The following is a 13,418-nucleotide window of genomic DNA, read 5'->3' on the forward strand; positions in this document are numbered from 1 at the left end:
ATCAGTAATATCAAATAACCATTCACTTTCAGCTAACACATTTAAAAAATCACTAACCTTTTTGTGTGCCACAAAGTGATTCAGGAAACCGTTTTTTAATAAAATATGTACTAGAAGGATCTAGGATTGATAGTTTAGACAAATCTCAAATTCACCTTCATCTTCTGAAAAGGATCATTTGTACCACTCTATGTTTAAATATTTAGCCTTTGTAGACTCAAGACTACAGGAGTTGTTTTAAGACATTCTTGTAGGGTCTTTGGTTTTGAAGTTGGACTAAACAGAATGTGTTTGGGATGTCTCAATTTAGTTTTAACATTTTTATCATATTTTTTTTTATATAAAGTTTTTTTTTAAATTTTTATTTATTTATGATAGTCAGAGAGAGAGAGAGAGAGGCAGAGACACAGGCAGAGGGAGAAGCAGGCTCCATGCACCGGGAGCCCGACGTGGGATCCGATCCCAGGTCTCCAGGATCGCGCCCTGGGCCAAAGGCAGGCGCCAAACCGCTGCGCCACCCAGGGATCCCACATTTTTATCATTTTGATTAGAGATTGTATTGAGATTATTGCATATCTATTTACATAATGTAGATATTTTTTCAACTCAGGATATTTTGAAGTGACATTGTGTCATCATCACAAGATTCTAAGAATTCCCCAGTAGGCCATTTTCTTAAAAGATTTATAACAAATGACAATAAATAAGTAAAATTTAAATGGAGCTCTTAAAGCTGTTATAGAACAAAAATTCAGTCAAGTCAGTTTTTAAAGCTCTAATTGGCTTTATTCAGTAATTAATGTTTAAATGTTAAATTAAAAAATGTTTAGGCAACATTTCATCTAATATCTAGGAGAATGCTTGGAAGGGTTGTACAAAATAGAAGGTATTTATTTGTAGGCAGAAATGGGACTGGACAAGGAAGTTATTAGAAAAAAAAGAAAAAATGTTTCAAGCAAGGTTACCTTCCCTTAGAGGAAGAGGCAGGGGGTCTTACCTTGCAGATTACCTCCTTAATGGTGATCAGGAAATTCCAGACTGATGGATTTAAAACTTCACTCCTGGGAGAGGCTGAAACGACAGTTTAAATTAGGTGTTAAATCTTGGTGGGTCTTAGCATAAGGAACTCCCATTTTGGTTTGTTTTTTTTTTTGTTTTGTTTTGTTTTTTAAAGATTTTATTTACTTATGAGAGAGAGAGAGAGAGAGGCAGAGACACAGGCAGAGGGAGAAGCAGGCTCCAAGCAGGAAGCCTGACGTGGGACTTGATCCCCCTTGATCTCCAGGATCACACTCTGGGCGGAAGGCAGCGGTGGCAAACCGCTGAGCCACCTGGGCTGCCCGGAACTTCTATTTTGGGGCTGATTGACCCGTTTTAACAGTGGTTATTTTCTTTAATGTTATAAATGCTAGTACATAATATAGTTCTGCAAAGATCGAATTACAATAGAATCTAATCTCTATTATCTGTCTTAACATTATTTGAATATAAACATTTTTCCAAGATAAACAGCATTCTCAAGAAAGTAATCTATTTAATGTATTTACTGTTTATATTAACTGTTGATCTGTTTTGCTAAATAATTAAAAATTTTTACTAATTGTTTTATACATTAAATTAAAGGTTTTCACAGGCGTGATTGATTCCTGCAGCATTTTGTTTTTCTGACTGACAAAAGCACAGAAGGACATTTTTACTTCATCTAGAATGTTTAGATTTGAAAGTGAATATTCAGGTAATAACAGTAAATCTGAATGACAGGATTGTTCTAATTACTGAGATTGTTACCTGTATTGGATATCATGGAAACTAGGCAACCACAGATCATTGATCACATACAAATATAAGCAACCTAATGTTAATTATTTTTTAAGTCTTTACTCTTTAGTATCTGCAGGTTAGAGTCTGTAGCTTTAATAAAAATTGCTCAAATTGGCTTTGCTGCTTTTTAGGAAAATGTCAATTATTTAGAGTACAGAATTACCTCTGGTAGGATAACTCATGTCTTCAGAATCTGACAGGACAACTTCAAGAGGTATATGACTATTTGGTGGCTAGAGCCACAAACAGAAATAGACTTTCTACATGAAAGTCTCTTAAAAAAAAAAAAAAAAAAAAGCCTTATTGATGACCACGACTAGTGTTGAGAGATCTTTTCAATCAATACTAGCAATGGAAAAGAATTGACATAAATAACCGTATCCTTCCCTTTGAAATGATAATCAATATTAGGAACTTGTAAAACAGTGATTCTTCAACCAGTTGTGCATCAGAATTACCTGGGGAGCTTTTAACAACTACAGATGCCTGGATCCACCCCTAGTTTGGTTAGGTTGGGCCCAGACATCAGTATTCTTTAAAAGCCCCCAAGGTGATTCTAATGTGCAGCCAGAGTTCAGAGCCTATTAGAACATACACATAAAGCAGCTTTTTCAGCTCTTTGAAGAATCTCTCCCCTGTGAATAGAGCTGTCCTTTCCACTGAATTGAATCACAGTCATTTATCCAGAATGTTACTTTGATTTACCTGACATAGCAGTTCCATCAGAAGTTGCTTGGTAAAGATTCACTGTCATCAGTTTGGGTCAAGATATTTTTTTTTTAATATTTTTATTTATTTATTCATGAGAGACAGAGAGAGAGAGGGAGAGAGGCAAAGACACAGGCAAAGGGAGAAGCAGGCTCCATGCAGGGAGCCTGATGTGGGACTCAATCCTGGGACTCCAGGATCACGCCCTGGGCTGAAGGCAGATGCCAAACCACTGAGCCACCCAGAGATCCCTCAAGATATTTTTGTAAATCTGATTTGAATTAAAATTATATTTTGACACAAGAAGATCTTGTGTTTATCCCAGTGCCTAGAAGAGTAGTATAGAGCAGGCACTCAGTACATATTTTGCTAGATGAGTAAATGAATTTAAATTTGTCTTAACTTTGGGAAATTTGAGTATAGTAGAAAAATAATTTCTTTAAAAAAAAGAAAAGGAATTTTTTTAACTTTTTCCACATTTTGTTTTACATGCTTACCCTTTGACCTTTTCTGATTGTGTGCTAGACTCTGTTTTAGTTGCTACAGACAAAGCAGTGAACAAAACTGACAGAAATTCCTTCATTCATGGAACTATTCTAATACAAAGGATATGTAAAATTTTTAAAACAATATATGTATTATCATTATGTGATGATATGTCCTTTCCCCTTTCTTAATTCATTCTCTTCATTTTCTCCTCAAAAGCTGGGAAAGGGATTGGTACTGAAGAGGGAGGTAGTTGTGCTTTTTTATCTGTGACCAGATAGGCTGGTCAGGGAAGACCTCATGGAGATGATGCCATTTGTAGAAAAGATCTAAAAGTTAGTGAGAGAGCAAGTCATGTTGTTATCTGAGAAACTATATTGGGTACAGCAGGCATGGTGTATTCATAAAATATTAGGGATGCTAGTGAGGCTGAAGAAATGAGCAGATGCAAAGGTACAAAAAGATATGGTCAGAGAAGTACAGGGCGAGGAGTAGGTTTGGTATAGATTATATGGGCCTTATAGCTATGTTCATTTTTCACTTTTACTCCAAGTGAGATGGAGAGCAATTGATTGATTTGGAACAGAAGAAAGACGCGATCTGACATACATTTTTAACAATGTCACTCTGCTAATTTGAGAATTACAGTAGATGGGCAGAGGCAGGAAGACCATTTAGAATGCTGTCTTGGTAATCAGGCAAGAAATGATGGTGGACCAAGGTGAAAGCAGTGGAGGTAAGAAGTAATCGAATTCTGTTTTGACGGTAATATCATCAGGATTTGATGACCAGTTGGACATGGGACATCAAGAGAGCCAAGGTTAACCACAAGATTTTTGATCTGACCAACTGAATTCTGTAAAGATTGTGTGGCCATTCACTGAGGTGGACCTATCTGCAGGATGACCTGGTTTTGGGAAAAGATGAGCTCAACTTTGGCTGTACTAAGTTTTAAGATGGCCATTATGTATTCAAGTGGAAATACATATCAAGGAAGCCATTAGATCTAGAAGTCTGGAATTCAAGGAAAAGGCCCAGGCTAGAGATCATAAATATGAAAGCTGTGAGCACATAGTTATCTAATATTTACAGCTATGAAATTGGATAACAGCACCAAGGAAATGAGTATATATAGAGGAAAAGAGAGACCCAAGGGCAGAGGCCATGGATTTATCCAAAATCAGAAGGTCTAGGAAAGATTAATAGATTAAGATGGGGGCTGAGAAATGTCTGTTTATTTGGCAATATGGGTATCTTTTGTACATTTAGTCCTCATAAGAACTCCTATGAGGTGGGTAGTACCATTGTTCCTGTTTTATTGAATTTAAAAATAGTTCTTCAGCTATTGAAATGTGTTCCAAGTATGGCTAAGTGACAGATCTGAGTATCAAACCCACATGTCTGTCAGACTTTTTAACCACCATAGTGTAGTACTTCCTTTTTTATGTCATCTGGGCTTTTTAAAATTTTGTAAAACATTTTAACTATGGGAAAATTCAGATTAGTATAATAAAGATACACATATTCTTCATTCAGAATTAATAGATATTAATATTTTGTAATATTTGATCCAGATGTATGTATTTTAATTAAAATAAGTCACTCATTTAGAAAAAAAAATTAATGGAATGCCTACCTCATTCTGGGTATTTGGAATAAATAGGTGAAGAGAGGAGTTAAGATGGCAAGAGTAGTAGGGGGACCCTATGCTTGCCTCATCCCTCAAAGACAGCTAGATATCAAATCATTCTGAACACCCAAGGAATTGATCTGAAATAAATAGGTGAAAAACATACAGATTCCTGCCACAGGCAAAAACCAAAACAAATAATCAACAATAATATGTTAGAAGGTGATAGTGGAGGGGTGCCTAGGTGGCACAGTCAGTGGAGTGTTGACTCTTGGTTTCAGCCTGGTCTGATCTCAGAGTAGTGGGATCAAGCCCCATGCTGGGCTCCAGCTGTACGTTGGGTTCTGTGCTCAGCACGGAGTCTCCTTGTGTTTCTCTCTCCCTTTCCCCCTTCCGTCCTACACATACATACACACACTCTATCTCTCTCTCTCTCTCTCTCTCTCTGAAATAAATAAAATAAATCTTTTTTTTTTTTTAAAGATGGTAACTGGAATAGGGGAAAAAGATATATAGCTAGGTAAGGGAGCTGGGAATTTGGGGCTGGGAAATGGAAAGAAGTTTCCTTTTTTTTTTTTTTAAGATTTGAGAGAAAACATGCATGTGAACGGTGGGGAGGGGCAGAGGGAGAGAAAGGGAGAATCTCCAGCAGATTCCCCACGGAGCCTACACAGGACTCAATCTCAGCACCCTGAGTGAAAATCAGGAGTTGGACACTTAACCAACTGAGCCACACAGGTGCCTCCAGAAGTTTCACTTTTTAATATGATGGTCCAGACATGCCTTATTGTGAAAGTAACAAGAAAACTTAACTTGGGAAGATAGTTTCAGGCAATAGAATTGCCAATGCAAAGGCCCTGACATGAATTCCCCTTTGTTCTCTTTCACAGTCCATTCTCCTTTTCTCCCCCAGAAGCAGCTGGTAACTGTGAATTTAATAAATATCTTCCTATTCTGTGTTTTTATTCTTCTACTCATAGGTGTATCCAGAAATAATACTGAGTCTTGTCTGTTCTTGAGTTACATAAATAATGTGATACCATACTTGCTCTCTTTCATTCAAATTATGATGAGCAAAATATGTAAGTCTAGTTCATTCATCATTTTGACAGCTCTTTAGTATTCTATAATAATGCCACAACTTATTATTTTCCCATTACAAGCATATTAACTATCTTTATACATATTTCCTTAAACATAAGTGAGATTTTGGTTAGGGTTTATGTCTAGAAGTGAAATAGTTCAGCTATTCATATGCATTTCAGCTTTATTAGATGTTGCCAAATTGTTTGATTGCTCAATCAAGTGTGTTAAAAATACTATTTCTTCATATTCTCACCAGCCTTTGCTATTATCAATATTTTATTTTTGCCAATGTGATGGAGTGAATTGCTTTTTATATACTAGTTTTCCAGATTACTGGTGAAATTACACACTCATCCAAATGTTTCCTGGTGAATTTAAGCTCTTTATTGAAATGTTGACGACCATTTCCTCCTCTGTAAATTACCTGCTTATTTCCTTTGTCTATTTGTTTATTGGTTGGGTTTTTTTAAGACAATTTTTTAAGAGCAGTTTCAGGTTTATAGCAAAATTGAGAAAAAGGTACAGAGTTTTCCTATAATACTCCTTGCCCCCACACATGCATAGCTTCTCCCATTAGCTACACTCCCAGCCAGATTTATACATTTGTTGCAGTTGATGAACCTACATTGATAATATCATCATCACCGAGGGTCCATAGTTTACATTAGAGTTCACTCTTGGTATTATATAATCTCTGGCTTTGAATGAGTATATGACATATGTCCATCATTATAGTATCATAGGGTATTTTCACTGCCCTAAAGCACCTCTGTGCTCTATTTGTCTACTTCTCACTCCCACCCCCATTTCACAACTCCTGGCAACCACTGATCTTTTAATTATCTCCATAGTTTTACCTTTTCCCGAATGTCATATAATTGGAATTATACAGTATGAAGCCTTTTCAGACTGGCTTCTTTCACTTAATTAATATACATAAAAAGTATCTCCACATCTTTTTGCAGTTTGATAGCACATATCTTTAGGGCTGAATAATATTCATTATTTGGATGTACCACAGCCTATATTTTCATTCACCTACTGAAGTACATTTTAGTTGCTTCCAAGTTTTGGAAGTCGTAAATGGAGCTGCTATAAACATCTGTGTGCAGATTTTTTATAGCCAAGTTGTTGACTCCTTTAGGTAAATACCAAGGAACATGATTGCCAATCAGATGGTGGAGTAGGTTTAGTTTTATAACAAAGCACCACACTCTTCCAAAGTCGCTATACCATTTTGAATTCCCATCAGCAATGAATGAGAGTTCCTCTTTGCTCCACATCCCTGCTACAGAGCCATACATTTGACCAATGTGATAATGATGTCAATGTAGGTTCATCATTTATAGCAAATGTATGACTCTGATGGAGGGATTTTGGTTCAGGATTTTGGCCATCGTAATTGGTGTATAGCATTATCTCACTATTGTTTTAAATTGCAGTTCCATTATGAGATACAATGTGGAGCATCTTTTCATATGCTTATTTGTCATTTATCTTTGATGAGATGTCTCTTATGGCGTTTGGCTCATTTTTTAATTGGGCTATTTGTTTTCCTGTTGTTAAATTTTAAGTATTCTTTGTCTATTTTGCATAACAGTCCTTTATCAGATATTATTGGCTAGGCTTTTTTTCTTACTGATTTTATTATTTTTAAAGATTTTATTTATTCATGACAGACAGAAAGAGAGAGAGGCAGAGACACAGGCAGAGGGAGAAGCAGGCTCCATGCAGGGAGCCTGAAGTGGGACTCGATCCCCGGTCTCCAGGATCACACCCTAGGCCGAAGGCAGCACTAAACCACTGGGCCATTGGGGCTGCCCTTTTCTTACTGATTTATATCATTTTTTATTTAGAGCAATTCTTCCAGATGGTTTCTGAGAAACTAAGTTGACTACAGTGCATTTTGTTGTCATCAACTACTAAGTGATAGAGTTAATTTCTGACTTTTTAAAAATTTTTACTGAAGACTTAGTCTTATAGTTTATTAAGTCAACTCATTTCTGTAAACTATGGATTATGACATCCTCTCAGTGCCTGCTGCCAACGTACCACAAGGTAGAAAGATGCAAAAGATGAATTCAAATCAGAAATTGCTTATTACTTTGTGAGCTTTAATGAAACGTTTGACTGGGGGAAAATACAGAAAACAGTTACAGGAAACTGTGTGTATGTGTGTATTTTAATAAACCATGAAATTTAGTTTCCCATATTGTTCCCATATTCCCATCGTATCTAACAGTACTGTTGTTATAAATATATAGAAGTGGGGCTGGAGCACTTTCCTTTGAGATCATCCTTATCAGATACCAAAGATCAAGTCACAGTATTATACTACTGACTCCTATCAAACATATGAAGAATAGAAAATCGTGCTCTTTGATACATGATGTCAAAAATCTGATTTTATCTAAAAATAGATGGTTTATGTATTTAAATATAATAGTAAACTTTATCTTCCTATTTTGCAGATTAACAAATAGAAATATTATACACAAACCTGTGGAGTGGACCTTAATTGCTATGGTGTTGCTGTCATTGTAAGTACTCTTTCAGATTTTAACTTTCAATGCTAAATGGAATTTTGATTGGGGAAAAACCAAGTTATTCATTGGTTTTATAAGCATCTTTGGAAAACGTACCTCCATTTTGTGTCTTACTTTCCTGTGTGATGAAATAACTTTCATGTAAAGTGATATGCCAATATTTTGATAAGCTTTAATTACTCTTATTATCTTTTCTTACTATCTTCTCTTCTGAGGGCCTTTTTCTTCAAAAATATTATTTGTTATCTTTTTAAAGAGGAGAACATCTCCATGTGGAATACATATGGAATATTCCTTTAATTTAATTTTTAACAATGCATTTTTATTAGCATTTAATGACCATCATTATTTTATAACTAGTTTTACCAATATATCTAATGCTATCTCACTTTTCTTCAAAATTTATTATCATTAACAGCTTTGGGAAAGTTTTATTTTCCAAAGTAATAAACATTTTTAAAATCAAACAGTTGTAAACGAACTTAAAGTACAAGTTACTACACAAGCATATATAAAAATTTTACATTTAATACTCATTCACCTTTGAAGAAATCACTAGTGGTTTCTAAAACTGTCTTTCAGTAGGGTTAAAACCATCTAGTAAGTGTAGTGTTTTTCAGCTTGAATTGCAAGTCTTCTTTTGAGGACCATACATTACTGCATTACTGTTGCTACTCAGTGCTTGTTAGGTCATTGAAGCCCATAGGACACTAAATACTTACTGGACACTCACAGGTCAAGAAGTGTTATGAGCCAACCTCAAAGCATCTCCAGCCCTGCTTTCTCTTTCTTTGATATTTCTTTAGTCTGACATGTTACTCTGGCTTCACTGTCCCAAAGAAGGCTGTGCTGGGAGGCATTAGAGTAGGCTTCAATGAACCAGCATCTGTGTCACCCAACCAGATACAACTCACATGATTCATTAAATCAGAACACAGAAAATAACTTTACTTGAATGCCATCATATAAATTTTTTATCAACCATAAGAACAAATCTTTTGTCATTTCTACTATTCAGTGTTCCAGTTGAATTGGTTATTTGTGAAACAGATCTTATTAATTTTTTAGAAAGTTCTTTCCATTTTATGAAATTTGTAAATATTTTGGTCACTGGCAAAAAAAAAAAAATATCAGTATCTCTGCTCACCCACCATATCCTATGCCTGCCAATAAACCCTCATAGATAACTGTTTAACTGTACTTCTGCAATTCATTATACTAAAGAGGAAGTAACTTTTTTGGTTGACAAGTCACAGGCCTGGGCTAAGCAGTAATCTCAGAATCTTGCTTTCTAAGCCAGTAACTGGAAGTATTATCTTAATGAGCAGCTGTTTACTTAGGACACGTTAGGTCCTGCTTTTTTTTATATCAAACTCTTGACACATCTTCTCCAAAATGTATAGCAAGGAACAAATAACATACAAAAAATGAAATAATGAAAAAGGCTGCCATTAAAATTTCAAATGATTATTCCACACAAAAGTAAACCTCCAGTGTTTGATTTTAATTGAGGCCCCCATATGACACAAACTATTGGAGGCTTTGCTAATACTTTTAGGTATTTTTTGACTTCCCTAATTTTGGATATAGTATAGAGAATTCTCCTATTTTGAGGGTCAATGACCAAAAAAATAATAATCTAATTGAAGTTAAGAAACAAACTGCCCACATCTTATTTGTATTGCACGTTGCACTTATGTGGTCAGTCTTGAGGTAGCAGTAAACACTAACTAGTTCCTTTTGTCATCCACCTTGAATCCTTCTCTTTCATTATACATTAACCCCTAGCTAGATCTGCCCATCTTTCTCCTAGTCCTTGGTCCTTTTGATACCTGGACAACTAAAATCCCGTCCAGTTAGGGCTCTTCTGGCTTCTTTTAAAATCCTTGGTCACTAGACAAAGCAAGTCAGCTGAAACACTTTCTTCAGTGTTTGCCTTTCAAATATTATTTTCTCATAATCCTAACTTTTGCCATTGGCGTTCCTTGCATGTTATTCCTGATCTCTTCCATTCTGCATTTACACCTTCTGTACCTTCACTAGCTGGATCTCCTTATTCTTCAGTCACCAGCTTCTAAGAGTTTTGTCTTCTGTTCCAGTATTTATTTATTTCCCCTTTTCTCAGAAAGTCCCCTTTAGCTTTTCATATTTCTTCCCCCAAAGGAATCTCTGGCTCAATTCATAAGCCCTTTGGTTATCAGCCTTGTCCTTTTATTATCCTTTTAGAGTAAATATTACTTTATGAGATGGGTATAAAGTTAAAATACTTATCTATCATGTTAAATACTAATCCCATTGACTTCTCTGAAGTATAATTATACTTTATATTTGCACCCCTCTTTCTGCCCACTTACAGTTCACAATTACTTTTTGGGAAAGGCATTTTGTCTTTGGGAGAAGAAAGATCAGGCTTGAGGGCTAGCATTGGATAAAGAATCTTAAACACAGTGAAAAATATGAAGACCTTAGACATCCAAAGAGACATAAAAAGAGAAAGGAGGTAACATACACATATTTATGCAGCAGTAACCGCACTACACAGCCTTTTAATTTATTGCCATTAAGATTGAACATAGGAATACATGGGATTATCTTTTTTAAAAAATTATTATTCTGTAATTCGGGAAACCTTTGCATCTACTCTAAAGTTTCCAGTGAAATTTTTTTAGTCATTACTTCCAGATGTTTCTGGAATTTATGTTAGAAGTGAACTTCTTATAAATCTATAGCTAGGAAAAAGATTCTGATAGGCAGTTATCGTCACTGAAGATGAGTATAATAAAATGGTATGTTCAGTATTATTTTAACAATGGTACTGTTCTTTGTATATGAACATTATAAGGTTTTGTTATTAGCACTTGTTTAATGTATGAAAGCTGTATCAAAATTCCTCTTGAGAACCACTTAAAAAAATATACATTTTGTTAGTATTTTTGCTAGGCTGGCTCCAGTCTAACTCTTATTAGAGAGGGAAAAAACTCAATACTTTGAGCAAAACATGGTAGTCCAAAAAAATAAAAGAGGACTGGCTCTTGAATTTCCACATCTGTATTATTAAAAGTAAAAATAAGGTTTTTCTGTATCAAATCATCTTTTCCTCCTAACTTCCCTTGCAGTTTCACAGATGTATTAACATTAGAAAAATTTAAACCACAATGTATAATCTGTCATTTATACTGATAGGAATTTTATTCTCATAAAATCTCAGGAAGGAATTGATCAAATTGAATTATACACTTCTTTGTGCACCCAATGAAATACATCTATCTATATATAAAAATACGTCATGACCTGTTCCCATTTCATTTACATTTCTCCATATGATTTGAATGCCCAGTGTGACTGCAACATTTATGGATATTTATACTTTGTACTCAGACCTTGAATAGCTACCAAGGGCACACAAAAAGACCTTTTAAATCAGAGCCTAAACAGTATACATTTATTTAACAGTGAAGGAATTTCCCTTTAGTCCTTTCATGTTTATTTAATTAATGTTATAATTAGCAAAGACTCTGAAGAATTCCTTATGTAGAACATCTGTAATACTGATAATTGACCCAAAATTTTTTTGTTTTGTTTTAAGGATTTTATTTATTTGGGGTGGCGGTGGTTGGGGGGAGAGGGAGAAGCAGATTCCCCACTGAACAGAGAACCTGACTCGACTCCATCCCAGGACCTCAAGATGGTGACCTGAGCTGAAGGCAGACATTAAATCAACTGAGCCACCCAGGCACCCCTTTTTTTGTTTTTTAATAAATCATTAGAAATGCAGTAAAGTAGCCTGGCAATTGGTGTTATTGCTTAAACACTTGCTTATAGTAATTTTTTAGCTTAGTTGAACTTTGTCAGATTTTACTCTTACATTACTATATATTGAAAATACAGAGTTGAATCTGATTTGCCCACAAAGTAATGCTCTAATATTAGCCTCTTTCCATAGTCTTGATGCCTGATTTTTCATAAAGATGTGTATAAATATATAGACAGTCTGCTATAAATACGTTAGTGCCTGTATACTGTGTAAAGCTAATGTATTTATATAATTTTTATGTTTATATACCAAATTAGCAAGCATAATTATTACATTACATTTTATGATGCCTCCTTACAGTGTATCATATTTGTTTACATATTCTTCATAATTCTCATCGTACTCCTAATATAGGAAAAGCAAAAACTATAGAATTACTTTTCATCATAGTACTCAGTAGTTTCCTTGAGAATATTTTGACTGGTATTTTGAGAAGATTTTCTAGCCATAGAACATCCCCGTTGGCTTGATCCCTTTTCTCCTTTTCCTCTTCCCTTTGCTCTTAGTCTCCTTTGACCTCTTATTATACTTCATCCTGTAACACGTGAAGGGATTATGTAGATGTTGACTAAAAACTGGAAACCTAGAGAAAGGTCCAGACTAGCAGCCAAAGAGAAGCCATATAGAAGGCTAGGGAGAAGCAGATTAACTGGCCTAATTTACTTTATGTACAACCCACATGCCAGAACTGGGATTTCCTCATTGACTTTTTGTTATTTAAAACGTTAACTTGGGCAGCCCGGGGTGTGATCCTGGAGATCCCAGATCGAGTCCCATATTGGGCTCCCTACATGGAGCCTGCTTCTCCCTCTGCCTGTGTCTCTGCCTCTGTCTCTCTCTCTGAATAATTAAAAAAAAGGAGGTGGGGGGGATCACTGGGTAGCTCAGCAGTTTGACGCCTGCCTTTGGCCCAGGGCACGATCCTGGAGTCCTGGGATTGAGTCCGGCGTCAGGCTCCCGCATGGAGCCTGCTTCTTCCTCTGTCTGTGTCTCTGTCTGTCTCTCTCTATGTCTATCATGAATAAATTTAACAAAAAAAATTAAAAAAAAAAAAAGAAAACCTTAACTTTTCCACGTTAACCTTCGTAAATAGCCAGTGCTTTGCATTATGATAATTTGTGGTTAACTGTAGCATAGGAATTGAGTGTCTTATAGTGGGTCGCCTTGGAGAGGGGTAAGGGTCGTTTCATGGGAATGATTGGATTATCTAATGAAGGAAATGAATACTTAGAAGAGAAGGAAGAGAGTGACTTGTAGTTTAACATGGATATACTCTATTCCTAGTTTTACGCCCTTGATGTTCTCTAATGGAAAGCTTTCAAGATCA

General features: G+C 35.5%; 1 protein-coding gene and 1 long non-coding RNA gene across 8 annotated transcripts in view; one reads left to right on the forward strand and one right to left on the reverse strand.

The window, feature by feature from the left end:
- The window catches only part of RPAP2 (RNA polymerase II associated protein 2), an 80,649-nt gene that overhangs the window by 36,636 nt on the left and 30,595 nt on the right, over positions 1-13,418 (forward strand). For 5 of the 7 annotated variants that reach the window (XM_077905413.1, XM_077905416.1, XM_077905412.1 and 2 more), the window contains one exon: positions 8,203-8,271. In XM_077905413.1, coding sequence (XP_077761539.1) covers positions 8,203-8,271 — 69 coding nt within the window. Of the gene's footprint in view, positions 1-1,623; positions 1,736-3,568; positions 3,752-5,625; positions 5,728-8,202; positions 8,272-11,863; positions 11,986-13,418 lie in introns of those variants that run through there. The other 2 variants (XM_077905417.1, XM_077905415.1) reach the window with 2 other exon arrangements.
- Positions 1-13,418, reverse strand: part of LOC144318456 (uncharacterized) — a 111,893-nt gene that overhangs the window by 18,559 nt on the left and 79,916 nt on the right. The window contains exon 5 of the long non-coding RNA XR_013384360.1: positions 998-1,071. This is a non-coding gene — a long non-coding RNA (uncharacterized LOC144318456). The remainder of the gene's footprint in view (positions 1-997; positions 1,072-13,418) is intronic.

Source organism: Canis aureus, chromosome 8 (assembly GCF_053574225.1).
Source record: "Canis aureus isolate CA01 chromosome 8, VMU_Caureus_v.1.0, whole genome shotgun sequence".
Lineage (NCBI taxonomy): Eukaryota > Metazoa > Chordata > Mammalia > Carnivora > Canidae > Canis > Canis aureus.